The following is an 18,599-nucleotide window of genomic DNA, read 5'->3' on the forward strand; positions in this document are numbered from 1 at the left end:
AAGGGGTGAGGCTACCTCAAAGGATCCTGGGTAAACGGGCCTAAAAAGATGGCGGGAAAAGCCGGCAGCTGCTTCGATTGTTAAGCAGACGTTTAATAAAAAAACAAAAAATGGATTCAAAGAGCGCCAAGGTACACTTTTAAACCTTTTTTTTCCCCCCAATCTCTAAATGGTTTTTAAAAAAACGTACAAAATTATAACGTTAGAATTCGTTTTTTTAAACTATAATTTGCGGCGGGTTTTTTTGCGCCGGTGCCATGGTAACGGAAGGCCCGCCCACCTACCTCCGTCTGATTGGCGGTACGTGAGCAGTGAGGGATTGACGTGCAACCTGGTTGGACGGCGTGGTTGTCAATCACCGCCGTGTGCCGGAGGGCGTGTCGGTTCCCGCAGCAGCCGGCGGGACCAGGACATTTTACAATTGACACAAATCCAGACATTTATATTGTGACTCGATTCCGTTGTTTCACAATTATCTTTTTCTCCGCAAGAGCTACACATGTTGCTGAGGGTTCAAAGGCTGGGTCATGGTAGAAGTTCACTGAATTGCTGGTGTTTCTTGGGTTCACAGTCAGTGGCCACATCCTAGTTCATCCATCCATCCAGAAAGACTTGCATTACTGTAGCGCCTTTCATGATCTCAGAATCATAGATATTTACAGCACGGAAGGAGCCCATTGTGCCCCATCGTGTCCATGCCAGCCGACAAAGAGCGATCTAGCAAAATCCCACTCTCCAGCTCTTGGTCCGTAGCCTTGTAGGTTACGGCCCTTCCAAGTGCATTTTTAAGTTGTTTTAAATGTGAGGGTTTCTACCCTTTCAGGCAGTGAGCTCCAGACCCCCACACCCTCTGGGTGAAAACATTTTCCCTCAAAACCCCTCTAAATGTACCAGTTACTTTAAATCTATGCCCTCTGGTTGTTGACCGCTCTGCTAAGGGAAAGAGACCCTTCATATTCATTCTAGGACCCCCGCATAATTTTATACACCTCAATCAAGACTCCCCTCAGCCTCCTCTGCTCCAAAGAAAACAACTCCGGCCTATCCAATCTTTCCTCATAGCTAAAATTCTCTCGGCAGGCAACATCCTCGTAAATCTCCTCTGTACCCTCTTTAGTGCAATCACATCTGTCCTGTAATGTGGTGACTAGAACTGCACGCAGTACTCTAGCTGTGGCCTAACTAGTGTTTTATGCAGTTCAATCTTGACCTCCCTGCTCTTATAATCTATGCCTCTGCTAATAAAGGCAAGTATTCCATATGCCTTCTTAACCACCTTATCTACCTATCCTGCTACCTTCAGGTATCTGTAGACATGCACTCCAGTATTCCATATGCCTTCTTAACCACCTTATCTACCTGTCCTGCTACCTTCAGGTATCTGTAGACATGTTCCTCTACACTTCTCAGTGTCCTACCATTTAATGTGTATTCCCTTTCCTTGTTAGCCCTCCCCAAATGAATTTCCTCACCTCCAGATTCAATTCCATTTGCCACTATTCTGGTCACCTGACCATTTCATTGATATCTTCCTGCAGTCTTCAACTTTCTTCTTTATCAACCACACGGCCAATTTTTGTATCATCTGCAAATGTTTTAATCATACCCCCTCCACTCACGTAGAAATCATTGATATATGTCACAATAAGCAAGGGACCGAGTACTGAGCCCTACGGAACCCTGCTGGAAACAGCTTTCCAGTCACAAAAACACCCATCGACCATTACCTTTTGCTTCTTGCTTCTCAGCCAATTTTGGATCTAACTTGCCACTTTGCCTTGGACCAAATGGGCTTTTACTCTTGTGACCAGCCAGCCATGTGGAACCTTATCGAAAGCCTTGCTAAAATCCATATACACTACATCAAATGCACTACCCTCATCGACCCTCCTTGTTACCTCCTCAAAAAATTCAATCAAGTTAGTCAGACACGATCTTCTCTTAACAAATCCATGAAGATTTATCCTGTCCCTCAGAATTTTTTCCAATAATTGACCCACCACCGAGGTTTGGCTGATTGCCTCTAATTACTCGGTTTATCCCTTTCTCTATTTTTAAACAATGGTACATCATTAGCAGTCCTCTGGCACCACACCTGTGGCTGGAGAGGATTTGAAAATTAATCTGCTATTTCCTCTCTTGCTTCTCTTAACATCCCAAAGCTCTTTACAGCCAATGAAGTACTTTTTGAAGTATAGTCACTTGTTATGTAGGAAATGTGGTAGCCAATTTTCACACAGCAAGCTCCCACAAACAGCTATGTGATAATGACCGGATTTTTTTGTTTGTTATTAAAACAGAAAATGATAAATACTCAGCAGGTCAGGCAGCATCTGTGGAGAGAGAAACATGTGATTGCACTAGAGAGGGTACAGAGGAGATTTACGAGGATGTTGCTTGGACTGGAGACATTTAGCTATGAGGAAAGATTGAATAGGTTGGGGTTGTTTTCTTTGGAACATGGGAGGCTGAGGGAAGCCCTAATTGAGGTGTATAAAATTATGAGGGGCATAGATTGAGTGGATAGGAAGGACCTCTTTCCCTTAACCGGGGGCGGGGGAGTCAACAACCAGGGGGCATAGATTTAAAGTAATTGAGGGGAGGTTTAAAGGGGATTTGAGAGGAAGTTTTTTACCCAGAGGGTGGTGTGGGTCTGGAACTTACTGCCTGAAAGGATGGTAAAGGCAGAAACCCTCACCGCATTTAAAAAGAACTTGATGTGCACTTGAAGTGCTGTAATCTACAAGGCTACAGACCAAGAGCTGGAAAGTGGGATTAGGCTGGATAACTCTTTGTTGGCTGGCACAGACACAATGGGCCGAATAGCCTCCTTCGTGCTGTAAATTTCTATGATTCTATGAAACAGGGATAACGTTTCAGGTCGATGAGCCTTCATCAGAACTGGCAAAAGTCAGAAATGTACCAGGTTTTTAAATAAGTGTAGGGGAAGGGGAGGGGAGGGGAGGAAAGAACAAAAGGGAAGGTCTGCTGTGATAGGGTGGAAAGCATATTTTTTGTTATGTTGACTCAGGGATAAATATTGGCCAAATGAATAAATGAAGTCTTCATTACAACATCAAGGTCTTAAACGATTTTGCCTTTTACCTAATCTGGAAGTTTATTCCATGCGTTGGGTTCTCTGGCCTAAATAGGCCTTTTGCCTTTTTGAATCTGTGCCCGTTGTTACACTTTTTAATTTGAATTGGTGTTCGGCAGATTGGTGTACTTTAATCCTCAATGCAGGAAAGAAGAAATAAATAATTTAACATTGATAGACACAATAAGATGCTGTATCAAACAGTCCAAAGTACTTCAACTACATTTAATTACTTTGAAGGGTAGTGACTACTTTTATGAGATGAACCTGGTAACTATTTTATGTAATAAGGTAAAAGACCAATTCAACTGATTTGATGGTGTTGGAAGCTATCTGGTAGAAGTTGTACAAATGCCCAACCTAAAGATGCACGTGATTGCCAATCATCTGCTTTTTTTCATGGCTGTTAATATCTGGGCATCAAATCAGCAGAAATTCGCAATCTCGGTCTATCGTCTTGAAAGACAGCAGTTCTGGGCATGTGCAGTGCTCGAGGATCAGTAAGGAGAGAGCTTGGTTGCGAGAACAACTATAAAATTACTGCTTCAGGCATTTTAAAATTTGTTCTCGACATCTGGGCGATGCTGGTAAGGTTGCAGTTATTGCCCTTCCTTCGTTAGCCCTGAGAAGGTGGTGGGCCTTCTCCTTGATGGTGATGGTGGTGGTGGTGGTGGTGGTGGTGTGACGGTGGTGGGCCTTCTCCTTGATGGTGATGGTGGTGGTGGTGGTGGTGGTGGTGTGACGGTGGTGGGCCTTCTCCTTGATGGTGGTGGTGGTGGTGTGACGGTGGTGGGCCTTCTCCTTGATGGTGGTGGTGGTGGTGTGACGGTGGTGGGCCTTCTCCTTGATGGTGGTGGTGGTGGTGGTGTGACGGTGGTGGGCCTTCTCCTTGATGGTGGTGGTGGTGGTGTGACGGTGGTGGGCCTTCTCCTTGATGGTGGTGGTGGTGGTGGTGTGACGGTGGTGGGCCTTCTCCTTGATGGTGGTGGTGGTGGTGTGACGGTGGTGGGCCTTCTCCTTGATGGTGGTGGTGGTGGTGGTGTGACGGTGGTGGGCCTTCTCCTTGATGGTGGTGGTGGTGGTGTGACGGTGGTGGTGGTGTGATGGTGGTGGGCCTTCTCCTTGATGGTGGTGGTGGTGGTGTGACGGTGGTGGTGGTGTGATGGTGGTGGGCCTTCTCCTTGAATTACTGCTGTACTTGTGGTGACTGCTCCCACATTGGTGTTGAGCAGGATTCTTTAGGTTGTAATTGGCATACGTACAAGATACTTTGGAGGCTTGCAAGAGCAATTGGAAGTCTTTTGTGTTCTCACAAGAAATGTGTCGAGCAGGTTGTGGCTTTATATGAGATCACTGGGCATTGTAAGGCACAGAGGATTCCAATGTATATTGCTTTTGTTGATTTTCATAAGGCCTTGGGCCTACTGCTTCATTCAGCTGTCATGAAAGTAGCAGGCCAGGTGGATAAGGTGATTAAGAAGGCATATGGAATGCTTGCCTTTATTGGCCAAGGTATAGAATATAAGAGCAGGGAGGTTATGCTTAAATTGTATAATACTTTGGTTTGGCCACAGCTGGAGTATTGCGTGCAGTTCTGGTTGCCGTATTATAGGAAGGACGTGATTGCACTAGAGAGGGTGTGGAGGAGATTTACTAGGATGCTGCCTGGAATGGAGAATCTTAATTATGAGGACAGATTGCATAGGCTGGGTTTGTTCTCATTGCAACAGAGGAGGTTGAGAGGAGACCTCATTGAGGTGTACAAAATATTGAGGGGCCTGGACATAGTGGATAGTAAGGGTCATAGAAACATAGAAAATAGGTGCAGGAGTAGGCCATTCGGCCCTTCTAGCCTGCACCGCCATTCAATGAGTTCATGGCTGAACATTCAACTTCAGTACCCCATTCCTGCTTTCTCGCCATACCCCTTGATCCCCCTAGTAGTAAGGACCTCATCTAACTCCTTTTTGAATATATTTAGTAAATTGGCCTCAACAACTTTCTGTGGTCGAGAATTCCACAGGTTCACCACTCTCTGGGTGAAGAAGTTCCTCCGCATCTCGGTCCTAAATGGCTTACCCCTTATCCTTAGACTGTGACCTCTGCTTCTGGACTTCCCCAACATTGGGAACATTCTTCCTGCATCTAACCTGTCTAACCCCGTCAGAATTTTAAATGTTTCTATGAGATCCCCTCTCATTCTTCTGAACTCCAGTGAATACAAGCCCAGTTGATCCAGTCTTTCTTGATAGGTCAGTCCCGCCGTCCCGGGAATCAGTCTGGTGAACCTTCGCTGCACTCCCTCAATAGCAAGAATGTCCTTCCTCAGGTTAGGAGACCAAAACTGTACACAATACTCCAGGTGTGGCCTCACCAATGCCCTGTACAACTGTAGCAACACCTCCCTGCCCCTGTACTCAAATCCCCTTGCTATGAAGGCCAACATGCCATTTGCTTTCTTAACCGCCTGCTGCACCTGCATGCCAACCTTCAATGACTGATGTACCATGACACCCAGGTCTCTTTGCACCTCCCCTTTTCCTAATCTGTCACCATTCAGATAATAGTCTGTCTCTCTGTTTTTACCACCAAAGTGGATAACCTCACATTTATCCACATTATACTTCATCTGCCATGCATTTGCCCACTCACCTAACCTATCCAAGTCGCTCTGCAGCCTCACAGCATCCTCCTCGCAGCTCACACTGCCACCCAACTTAGTGTCATCCGCAAATTTGGAGATACTACATTTAATCCCCTCATCTAAATCATTAATGTACAGTGTAAACAGCTGGGGCCCCAGCACAGAACCTTGCGGTACCCCACTAGTCACTGCCTGCCATTCTGAAAAGTACCCATTTACTCCTACTCTTTGCTTCCTGTCTGACAACCAGTTCTCAATCTATGTCAGCACACTACCCCCAATCCCATGTGCTCTAACTTTGCACATCAATCTCTTGTGTGGGACCTTGTCGAACGCCTTCTGAAAGTCCAAATATACCACATCAACTGGTTCTCCCTTATCCACTCAACTGGAAACATCCTCAAAAAATTCCAGAAGATTTGTCTATTTCCATTGGTGGAGGAGTCTATTGCAAGGGAGCATAGTTTTAAGGTGGTTGGTGGAAGGTTTAGAGGGGATTTGAGGGAGGCTTCTTTACGCAGAAGGTTGTGGGGATCTGGAACTCGCTGCCTGGAAGAGTGGTGGATGCAGAAACCCTCACCACTTTTAAGAGATGGTTGGATGGGCACTTAAAGTGCTGTAACCTGCAGGGTTACGGACCTGGAGCTGGTAATTGGGATTAGACTGGATGACCTTTTGTTGGACGGTGCAGATATAATGGTAAGTACTGCAGCGAATAGAATACGGCCAGGGTGATCTCCTAGACTAGTTTCGATCGCCTGGATGGATCGGAGAGGAATTTTCCCAGATTGTTTCTCCCTAAATTGGCTTGGGTTTATATCTGGTTTTTGCCTCTCCCAGGAGATCACATGGCTTCAGTTGGAGTGGAGTGTATAATGTTTCAGTATAAGGGGTGTCGTAGTTGTGTGAGGCGGACTGGTTGGGCTGGGTGCTCTTTGCCTTTCTGCCATTGTTCATAGGTTTATATGTAACCTTTAGGGCTGCTGACCAAGGGCTGTGCGGCTCTATGTCGGCCGGCGTGGACACGATGAGCCGAAATGGCCGCCTTTTGCACTGTAAATTTCTATGTTTCTATGAAAAAACTGGAACTTGCGTGAGTACATGACCAAAGCTTGGATTTGATCTGGAAAGTGTACTTTAAGTTTAAGATGTTTGTATGGGTAGGTGGGAGATTCACTGAACATATCCTTCTCAAAATAGGGTTGAGACAAGGTTATTCACAGTCAACTATCCTATTTGATGCCGTCTTCGGTGAAATTGTAAAGGACAGCCTTAAGCTTAATTTCTGAAACCTGTTCCGATTTGCACATATTGTGCTGACGATGGACTCACTTGGGATCTAGTATGTTCCACTTTTGACTCCATAAGAACGAAGAAATAGGAGCAGGAGTAGGCCATGCGGTCCCTCGAGCCTGCTCCGCCATTTAATACGATCATGACTGATCCGATCATGGACTCAGCTCCACTTCCCTGCCCACTCCACATAACCTCTTATTCCCTTATCGGTTAAGAAACTGTCTATCTCAATGTATTCAATGACTCAGCTTCCACAGCTCTCTGAGGCAGCGAATTCCACAGATTTACAACCCTCAGAGAAGAAATTCCTCCTCATCTCAGTTTTAAATGGGCGGCCCCTTATTCTAAGATTATGCCCCCTGGTTCTAGTCTCCCCCATCAGTGGAAACATCCTCTCTGCATCCACCTTGTCGAGCCCCCTCATAATCTTATACGTTTCGATAAGATCACCTCTCATTCTTCTGAATTCCAATGAGTAGAGGCCCAATCTACTCAACCTTTCCTCATAAGTCAACCCCCTCATCTCTGGAATCTATCTAGTGAACCTTCTCTGAACTGCCTCCACAGCAAGTATGTCCTTTCGTAAATATATAAACCAAAACTGCACACCGTATTCCAGGTGTGGCCTCACCAATACCTTGTATAGCTGTAGCAGGACTTGCATTTATACTCCATCCCCTTTGCAATAAAGACCAAGATTCCATTGACCTTCCTGATCACTTGCTGTACCTGCATACTATCCCTTTGTGTTTCATGCACAAGTACCCCCAGGTCCCGCTGTACTGCAGCACTTTGCAATTTTTCTTCATTTGAATAATAACTTGCTCTTCGATTTTTTTTCTGCCAAAGTGCCGCAAACTTTCCCACATTATACTCCATCTGCCAAATTTTTGCCGACTCACTTAGCCTGTCTATGTCCTTTTGCAGTTTTTTTGTGTCCCCTTCACACATTGCTTTTCCTCCCATCTTTGTATCGTCAAAAGCTTCAAAAGCAGAATGGTGGAAAATACACCCTCAACATCTAAATTTCCTGGAGTGGTGGAGAGCCATGTTCCCAGACCCACCAGGAAAGAAATTATGCACCTTCAGTGCACACATCCCCCGTTATACATTTCTAAATGCACCACTGCAAAAACAAATGTCACATTTATTTTCCCTGGTGCTAGTATTGTCTGTGTACTTAATTTTTCTCCCCTGGGAACTGAAGAAATATTGGGTACACCTGCACTTCAACTCATGATAAGCTCAAGTTCCATTGTACTCTCATTGTAACTCCTACATGTATCATAAACAGAAAAACAAACTGAAATGTGGCATGTGATCCCAAGCAATTATAAATACCCTGAATACAATGTAGTGTAATAAAAATGAATTTAATTTATTCAGTTATCTTGAAGCAGTGGCCTTTATTCAGAGCTTTTTTCAGTTGTATAATTTTTCTTCAGTTGTCAGGTTTATTTTAGGCTTTCTTGTCAGCTTTTGTGAGTCTTGTAGTTTGGCATGTAGAAATTTATAGCACGGAAAGAGGTCATTTCGGCCCATCGTGTCTGTGCTAACCGACAAAGAGCTATCCAGCCTAATCCCACTTTCATAGAAACATAGAAACATAGAAAATAGGTGCAGGAGTAGGCCATTCGGCCCTTCTAGCCTGCACCGCCATTCAATGAGTTAATGGCTGAACATGCAACTTCAGTACCCCCTTCCTGCTTTCTCGCCATACCCCTTGATCCCCCTAGTAGTAAGGACTTCATCTAACTCCCTCTTGAATATATTTAGTGAATTGGCCTCAACAACTTTCTGTGGTAGAGAATTCCACAGGTTCACCACTCTCTGCGTGAAGAAGTTTCTCCTCATCTCGGTCCTAAATGGCTTACCCCTTATCCTTAGACTGTGACTCCTGGTTCTGGACTTCCCCAACATTGGGAACATTCTTCCTGCATCTAACCTGTCTAAACCCATCAGAATTTTAAACGTTTCTATGAGGTCCCCTCTCATTCTTCTGAACTCCAGTGAATACAAGCCCAGTTGATCCAGTCTTTCTTGATAGGTCAGTCCCACCATCCCGGGAATCAGTCTGGTGAACCTTTGCTGCACTCCCTCAATAGCAAGGATGTCCTTCCTCAAGTTAGGAGACCAAAACTGTACACAATACTCCAGGTGTGGCCTCACCAAGGCACTGTACAACTGTAGCAATACCTCCCTGCCCCTGTACTCAAACTCCTGCTCTTGGTCTGCAGCCCTGTAGGTTACGGCACTTCAAGTGCACATCCAAGTATTTTTTAAATGTGATGAGGGTTTCTGCCTCTACCACCCTTTCAGGCAGTGAGTTCCAGACCCCCACCACCCTCATTTCCCCTGAAATCTCCTCTAAACCTCTTACCAATTATTTTAAATCTGTGCCCTCTGGTTGTTGACTCCTCTACTCGGGGAAATAGGTCCTTTCTATCCACTCTATCTGGACCCCTCATAATTTTCTACACCTCAATTAGGTCCCCCCTCAGCCTCCCCTGTTCCAAAGCAAACAACCCCAGCCTATCCAATCTTTCCTCATAGCTAAAATTCTCCAGTCCAGACAACATCCTGGTAAATCTCCCCTGTACCCTCTCTAGTGCAATCACATCCTTCTTGTAATTATCCAGATAGTAAATAAAATAAGCTTTTCTAAAAAACTTTGAGTAAGTTTCCTTGCTTGTTTCTAATGTCTATGCTAATTAAATACTTCTTGGATTACTGTGAGATTGTGGCTTTTGAAGTGGTGATGTTTGTTGTGGAAAAAATCCAATTGCCTTCCCTCTCCTCTACTCTCCCCCGTGACTTATGCTGGGATATGGTTGAATAAATTGTGGGAAATCCATGACTCTGTGCGTCTCCTCATTCCATAATTTTAAAATTAGTTAACTGTTTATTATAATATGAAGGCGAGAGTCTGAGGATCATTGTGCAGGACACCAAGGTTGAAAAGAGTAAAAGAGAAGCTGAGGTAAATTAAAAAAAAATAGCAATTATGTGAAAGCAATCTCAAGTTTTAAAAAATCTAGAGATTGTAATTATAAGAAAAGACTGATGGAAGTAACAAATTTCACAGTTTTGAGATCCTGGGAAGGAATTCATTAATAGGTCCAGCAATGCCTTGATTTTTAAAATTCTCATCCTTGTTTATAAATCCCTTCTTGGCTTCACCCCTTGTAAAGTGGTTTTGCTGCTGGTGGTTTCGAATCACCCCCCTTGCAATAGTTCTAGACACCGAAATTATAGTTGTGAACAGTAATATACAGTCATAGACAGATCTTTTCGGTCTCCACCGTCACAATTCAAGTTAAAACACACCTGCACCCAGTAAAAACACACCCTGGTAGTGTAATACAAACAAACACCGTACAACACACAGTCTGGCCTGCCTAAACAGGCCCCTAACGCGAAGTACCCACGTCTAAAACACCCTTGCTTGGATTCAAAATTGCATCACTGAAACCTGTCCAACAGTATGTGAGTACGCTTATGATCCTTGCAAAATCCTCCCCACTAAAACCCCTAAGGCTTGGGTGGGACACGACACCCTTTCATACTATGCGGTGGTCTTAAAGATGTGTGGGCTGGGATAAATGCTCACCAGTTACCCCTCTAGCTTACTCGCTGCTTCTTCCGATGAGGCGTATCTTCTGGGTCTTCAAGTCCAGTCTCAAGGTCAGCTTCCCAGTCGAAGTAGCAAGGCTCTCTGGTGTTTCTTCTCTCTGTCCCAGATGGAGTGCTTAGTCCTTGTGCGTTGCAAGCAGGCGTAGAAGTGTCGAAATCTCGACTCTCAATTTAACTAAAAATATGAAACTCTGACACAACTCCGGTAGATGTCCCTTTAATAGTTTTACTTGCTGCAAGGAAAAGTCTCACTAAGTCAAAGGCTCAGCGAAGACTTCTACAGTGGTACAAAATCACATTATCTTTATACAGAAGGACAACCAAAGAAATTATGGTTCCATCACCTGTCAGTTCTGCCCTTGCGGTCAGCAAATACAGATAAGGAGTTCTTCAATCACTTAATTAACATTACATCCTTGTTTTAGTTCTTTACATATCTATACAACCTTTATCTAATACTTCTGAGGTTTAGCATAGCAACAGTTATTAGTAGGGAGTATAATTCTAACAGGACATTCTTTCTGTTAGGGAGGGTAAATTCAAGGTTCCCTCACTCACACAGATGGCTCCTGCTTTTCTAAATTAGTCGGCTATTAGTCAAGGTTAGTATGTTTATGCAAAAACAGGCTGTCTGCTGCAGGGGCTTCTGGGAGGACTGGGACTCCATTTTGTTTTATTACCAAAGGGTACATTTAACAAAGTGTAACTTCTAAAAGTAAATTTCCACATTCCCCCCTTTTGTCCTTTACAAGGACAACTTAATCCATTCTAATCTTGCATAGTCTTTCTATTTCCATTTCACACAAGAATCTTCAGTAGTTGTTGCTAACATAACCCTAGCAGTGGTCTCGGTTGGTAATATTGTTTCTCCCAACCTGGCGCAGCAACACTTAACTAATACAAACAACAGGTATAAGGCAAAGATTATCAGCAAGAATATGATCAAACCCTGTACCAAGGATTTTCCTAGGGATCCCTTTGTTCATGTTTCTGTATCCCTGGTACAATTGATAACACAAGGCACAATCCTGCTGAGCACAGCGCTATCAGTCCCCATAGTCCATACAGTTCCTTATTCATTCCTCCTTGTCGGGTGCCCTTTTGCAATGGGATGCATGGATCCATGTTGGTCTTACTGCAATCAAGATAAAAGAATCAGTTGTCAGCAAGACCTGGTATGGTCCTTCAAATCTTGGTTGTAGGCTGCTTTTTCTTTAAAAAATTTTGATGTAAACGAAATGACCAGGCTCCAGATTATGACATTTCCCTTCTGGTTCGACTTGAGCTTCTTTTACCTGTGAATGAAAGCTGGAAATACATTTGGTTAGTGCAATACAATAATTCAACATATTTTCTTCCATTTTATGGATGTCCATTTGTTTTGCTGTAAACGGTGCAGTAAAAGGTAGTCGTTGGGAATGTCCCATAACTATCTCATGCGGTGACAGGCCTGTTGTTCTGCTAGTTGCAGATCGCATTATCATCAAGGCTAAGGGCAGCAGTTCTACCCATTTTAATAAGAACATAAGAACATAAGAATTAGGAACAGGAGTAGGCCATCTAGCCCCTCAAGCCTGCTCCGCCATTCAATAAGATCATGGCTGATCTGGTCGTGGACTCAGCTCCACTTACCCGCCCTCTCCCCGTAACCCTTAATTCCCTTATTGGTTAAAAATCTATCTATCTTTGACTTGAAAACATTCAATGAGCCAGCCTCAACTGCTTCCTTGGGCAGAGAATTCCACAGATTCACAACCCTCTGGGAGAAGAAATTCCTTCTCAACTCGGTTTTAAATTGGCTCCTCCGTATTTTGAGGCTGTGCCCCCTAGTTCTAGTCTCCCCCACCAATGGAAACAACCTCTCTGCCTCTATCTTGACTATCCCTTTCATGATTTTAAATGTTTCTATAAGATCACCCTCATCCTTCTGAACTCCAAGGAGTAAAGACCCAGTCTACTCAATCTATCATCATAAGGTAACCCCCTCATTTCTCGAATCAGCCTAGTGAATCGTCTCTGTACCCCTTCCAAAGCTAGTATATCCTTCCTTAAGTAAGGTGACCAAAACTGCACGCAGTACTCCAGGTGCGGCCTCACCAATACCCTATACAGTTGCAGCAAGACCTCCCTGCTTTTATACTCCATCCCTCTCGCAATGAAGGCCAACATTCCATTTGCCTTCCTGATTACCTGCTGCACTTGCAAACTAACCTTTTGGGATTCATGCACAAGGACCCCCAGGTCCCTCTGCACCACAGCATGTTGTAATTTCTCCCCATTCAAATAATAATCCCTTTTGCTGTTTTTTTTCCCCCCAAGGTGGATGACCTCACACTTTCCGACATTGTATCCCATCTGCCAAACCTTAGCCCATTCGCTTAACCTATCCAAATCTCCTTGCAGCCTCTCTGAGTCCTCTACACAACCCGCTTTCCCACTAATTTTAGTGTCATCTGCAAATTTTGTTGCACTACACTCTTTCCCCTCTTCTAGGTCATCTATGTATATTGTAAACAGTTGTGGTCCCAGCACTGATCCCTGTGGCACACCACTAACCACTGATTTCCAACCGGAAAAGGACCCATTTATCCCGACTCTCTGCTTTCTGTTCGCCAGCCAATTCTCTATCGATGCTAATACATTTCCTCTGACTCCGTGTACCTTTATCTTCTGCAGTAACCTTTTGTGTGGCACCTTATCGAATGCCTTTTGGAAATCTAAATACACCACATCCATCGGTACACCTCTATCCACCATGCTCGTTATATCCTCAAAGAGTTCCAGTAAATTAGTTAAACATGATTTCCCCTTCATGAATCCATGCTGCGTCTGCTTGATTGCACTATTCCTATCTAGATGTCCCGCTATTTCTTCCTTAATGATAGTTTCAAGCATTTTCCCAACTACAGATGTTAAACTAACTGACCTATTTTAGTCCAGTGTCATTGCATAATTTTGCCAGGTTATTTTTTAAGCATTCCATTATATCTTTCAACAAGTCCAGCTGATTGTGGATGATAACTGCAATGAAAACGTTGGTTGATCTGTAATGCTTTACACATTTCTTTTATAACAGTTCCTGTAAAATGTGACCCATTATCACTAGAAAGCTTTGCGGAAATTCCGAAGCGCGGTATGATTTCTTTTAACAAAAATCTAGCAACAGTAGTGGCATTGGCCTTTTTACATGGAAAGGCTTCAATCCATCTAGAGAACACATCTACAATAACTAATACATACTTGAATCCCATACACATAGGTAATTCAATAAAATCCATTTGTAAATGTACAAAAGGCCCCATTGGATTTGGGTGGGAGGCAGATTCTACTTTTTCCGTTTTACCTGGATTCATTGTCTGACAGGTAACGCAATTTTCACAGATTTGTTTTGCAACTGCCGAAATACCTGGTGCATACCAAGTTGCCAAAATATAATCTGCCATTCCCCCTTTGCCCGCGTGTGTGAATGTATGAACACATCGGGCAATCCATGGAAGTAAGGATTTGGGCGCCACCACGCGGCCGTCGTGGTGAACCCATATCCCTTCTGAATTTTTATAACATTGATGCTTTTGTCCAGTCAACAACACCTCCGTACTGGCCTGTGTCTGAAAGGCCAGCACATCATTAATAGTGGGTGGCGGGTCTGAGCAATTATTTTTCCTTAGTGGAAACAATGACACCTGCACCCACCTTTCTGACAGAGCTGCTGCATTATCAGCTCTGGCGTTTCCAAGTGCTATTTCATTCAACTGGTCCGTATGTGCCTGGCATTTGATAATGGCAAGTTTTATGGGGCATTGAATGGCTCGCAGAAGATTTTCTACTTGTTCTGCATTTTCCATGGTGGTTCCTGAAGAAGTTAGGTATCCGCGAATTTTCCAAATTTGTCCATAGTCATGCGTTACCCCAAAGACATACCTGGAGTCAGTGTAGATATTAACTGCTTGTCCTTCAGCCAGAATACAGGCTCGAGTTAATGCAAATAATTCGGCTTGTTGGGCTGAAAAGGAGACTGGACGAGAGGCTGTTTCGACAACATTAAACTGGATTACAATTGCATAAGCTGTTTTAGGTTGGCCCTTATCATTTTGTACGGCTGATCCGTCAACATAGTACACTAGATCAGGGTTACATATTGGTATATCTGTTAAGTCAATACGTGGTTTAGTTACTAATTCGGTTACCATTTCACATGAATGGAGTTCACCATCTTCTGTGGGGAGTAGAGTGGCTGGATTTAAGGGAGTACATCTTTTAATAAGGTTCGGATTTGATAACAGTTCAACTTCATATTTAGTGGTTCTTACAGAAGTTAGGTGTTGAGTGGCACATTTAGTAAGTAAAATCTTGACAGTGTGTGGGATATACAAAATAGTCTGATGATTTAGAGTTATTGTCTGAGCCTGTTGTACAGCATAATAAGCTGCTGCCAAAGAGGGAAGACATCCTGGTAGTCCGCGTGCCACTGGATCTAGTTGGGAATACAGATTCATTCACAGCTCGGAGGTCTTGGACAAACCTCCACTTGTCACTATTGGGCTTCTGAACCGGAAAAATCGGTGTGTTACACGGACTTCTCATTTATGCTTATAGTGATTCACAGATCACAGAATGCAAAGTATTTGTTTTGTAATTGTGTGCCCAACTTCTATTTTAGAAGCTGAACATCAAAAACTCCAATCTTTTGTTCTGTAACTTCAACCTCCAAGAAGTAACTGTCGAAATCTCGACTCTCAATTTAACTAAAAATATGAAACTCTGACACAAACAGCTCCGGTAGATGTCCTTTTAATAGTTTTACTTGCTGCAAGGAAAAGTCTCACTAAGTCAAAGGCTCAGCGAAGACTTCTACAGTGGTACAAAATCACATTATCTTTATACAGAAAAACAAACAAAGAAATTATGATTCCATCACGTGTATCAGTTCTGTCCTTGCGGTCAGCAAATACAGATAAGGAGTTCTTTAATCATTTAATTAACATTACATCCTTGTTTTAGTTCTTTACATATCTATACAACCTTTATCTAATACTTCTAAGATTTAGCATAGCAACAGTTATTAGTAGGGAGTATAATTCTAACAGGACATTCTTTCTGTTAGGGAGGGTAAATTCAAGGTTCCCGCACTCACACAGATGGCTCCTGCTTTTCTAAATTAGTCGGCTATCAGTCAAGGTTAGTATGTTTATGCAGAAACGGGCTGTCTGCTGCAGGGGCTTCTGGGAGGACCAGGACTCCATTTTGTTTTATTACAAAAGGGTACATTTAACAGAAAGTGTAACTTCTAAAAGTAAATTTCCACAGAAGAGAGAGAGAGAGAGAGAGAGAGAGGTGGCAGCCAACACTGCCCCTCTCATACTTGCAAAAATGCGTCTTCCACGCCAAAAGTCCAACTGTCCTTTCACCTGAGGCTGTACAATTGTAAAGCAAGATCAAGTCTCTGGCTTGTTCCTTTGTCAACTGGGCTGTATCTCGATGTGTGGCTCCGATGAGTCTGTGGTTGAATACCTTCCCTTTGCCTTTCGATGGCCTGAAACCCCAGCCACTTTACTTAATGTCTCACTGATGGGTTCCCATTCCATGACAAAAGGCGCCCATCAACCATGATGTTCCTGCTTTCAGCCATTCTCATTCCCGCCCAGCTGATATGTATTAAAGTTAAACATGTTTGGACCTGCCCCAGGTCAGTGCTGTCTGCTGTCTGCAGTAACAGAAAATGTGCCAAGCAATGTCCAAATAAGTTTTTGCTGTTGAGTTTTTGCCGAATCTTACACCCTCCCTCTCTTTAACCTCCTCCAGCCTTGCAATTCTCCGAGATCTTGACTCTCCTCCAATTCAGGCCTCTTGCACATTCCCTATTTTAATGGCTCCACTATTGGCGTCTGTGCCTTCAACTGCCTAGGCCCTAAGCTCTGGACTACCCTCCCTAAACTTCTTCACATCTCTACCTCTCTTTCCTCCTTTTAAGACGCTCTGTAAAACCTACCCCTTTGACCATCCTAATATCTCCTTATGTGGCTCGATGTCAAACCGTGTTTGATAATCGTTCCCGTGAAGCGCTTTGGAACGTTTTACTACGTTAAAGGTGCTATATTAATGCAAGTTGTTGTTGCATTCGCAGTACGGGTTGGGCGTCCGAAATCTGGATTTCCAAAATTGGGAATGTTCCGGAATCTGGACACTGGGCTGATCCGTGGGGGGGTCGTCCGGAAACCGGAAAATGTTGCGAAATCCAGATTATCCCCCCGGCCCTCGGCGGCCCGACCTCTCCCCCGCTGGCCCTCTCCCCGGCCCGACCTCTCCCCGGCCATCGGCAGCCCGACCTCTCTCCGGCCCGATCTCTCCCCGGCCCGACGTCTCCCCGGCCCTCGGCGGCCCGACCTCGCCCCGACCCCTCTCCGGCCCGACCTCTCCCCGGCCCTCGGCGGCCCGACCTCGCCCGCCCCGCCTTCACCGCGACTTTGCTTGCCCTGGCCCACGGCTCCACCCCTTCTCCCCCTTACCTCGGTGGTCCGGCCTCGCCCCCTTACCTTGGCTGCCCGACTCCACCTACCTCGGCCCAGGCAAAGACACTCCAAAATCCGGAAATATCTGGATTTCGGACGCTCAACCTGTATTTTGTTTTTGTTTTGGGCTGAGTGAATAAGTATTTATTTCAACATGGTGTGGGTTAAGTAAGAATGATAATGTGTAGAAAGGTCACATCAGAGGAACAAAGAAAACAGTTCAGAGGAGCACGACAATAATAGTGTTGAGTAGCTTTAGGAATACAGAGAATTTGAGTTAAGAGGTGGTGAGGCCAGGAGTGTCAATAGATGAAGAAAGGCTGAAGGTGAACCCATCAGAGAGGTGGTTATTGTTGGTTAAAGCTGTGGGGCACTGAAAAAATTGAGTCTTAAGGAAAAATACAAGAAAGAAGATTTTTATTGGCCTATTAAAAGGGCGTGGAAGAAGTTAAGATGTTGCAATTAAGCGACTGCGTCACCTGAGAAATGGAGATTATGAGCGTCGAGCTACGATTTCATTAGCAATCAGGAAATCTGCTATTTGTGATGTTGCAAACACATTGTGACCATCAGAAATCTCTTCCCATCTGTTCGGAAATGCAGATGCAAAGCTAGCCCATGCCGTTCTGTAGATACTGCATTGATCCTTTGTTTAATATTAGATGGGCATAACAATATGTGCAATTTTGCTTTGCCCAGGAGATGCGTGGATGGCTGGTGGGGATGCATAAGTTGCATTATAACAGTATGGGTCAGGCTTGATGGACCAGCCAGGCTTTTCCTGACAATCATTTTCTTGTGTTTGAAACGAAGTCCAGCAAAATTCATTTTGGTCGTTGCAAAGAGACAGACTGTGGAGAATTTGTACTATGGAGACTGTTATGTATGCAGCCCTATGTAATCAGTATCATACCGCTACCACAGGGCGTACTTGTTGGAGTCCCAAGGGATCCCAGCATCCCTTGGGAGCACTGTATATAAGCAGGCCTCCCATGCTGTACCAACACTCGAGTTAGAATAAAAGGAGCTCAGGTCACACTTACAGAGGAACTGAGGGAAATCCTTAATAGCCGGGAAATTGTGTTGGGGAAATTGATGGGATTGAAGGCCGATAAATCCCCAGGGCCTGATGGACTGCATCCGAGAGTACTTAAGGAGGTGGCCTTGGAAATAGTGGATGCATTGACAGTCATTTTCCAACATTCCATTGACTCTGGATCAGTTCCTATAGAGTGGAGGGTAGCCAATGTAACCCCACTTTTTAAAAAAGGAGGGAGAGAGAAAACAGGGAATTATAGACCGGTCAGCCTGACATCGGTAGTGGGTAAAATGATGGAATCAATTGTTAAGGATATCATAGCAGTGCATTTGGAAAGAGGTGACATGATAGGTCCAAGTCAGCATGGATTTGTGAAAGGGA

The 18,599-nt window shown here is 44.2% G+C and overlaps 1 protein-coding gene across 1 annotated transcript in view; it reads left to right on the forward strand.

The window, feature by feature from the left end:
* The window catches only part of haus1 (HAUS augmin-like complex, subunit 1), a 67,175-nt gene continuing 48,576 nt past the window's right edge, over positions 1 to 18,599 (forward strand). Inside the window, exon 1 of the mRNA XM_070866929.1 lies at positions 1 to 131. Within this exon, the coding sequence (XP_070723030.1) occupies positions 111 to 131 (21 nt within the window). The 5' untranslated portion in view covers positions 1 to 110. The remainder of the gene's footprint in view (positions 132 to 18,599) is intronic.

The sequence above is a fragment of the Pristiophorus japonicus genome, chromosome 2, assembly GCF_044704955.1.
Source record: "Pristiophorus japonicus isolate sPriJap1 chromosome 2, sPriJap1.hap1, whole genome shotgun sequence".
Lineage (NCBI taxonomy): Eukaryota > Metazoa > Chordata > Chondrichthyes > Pristiophoridae > Pristiophorus > Pristiophorus japonicus.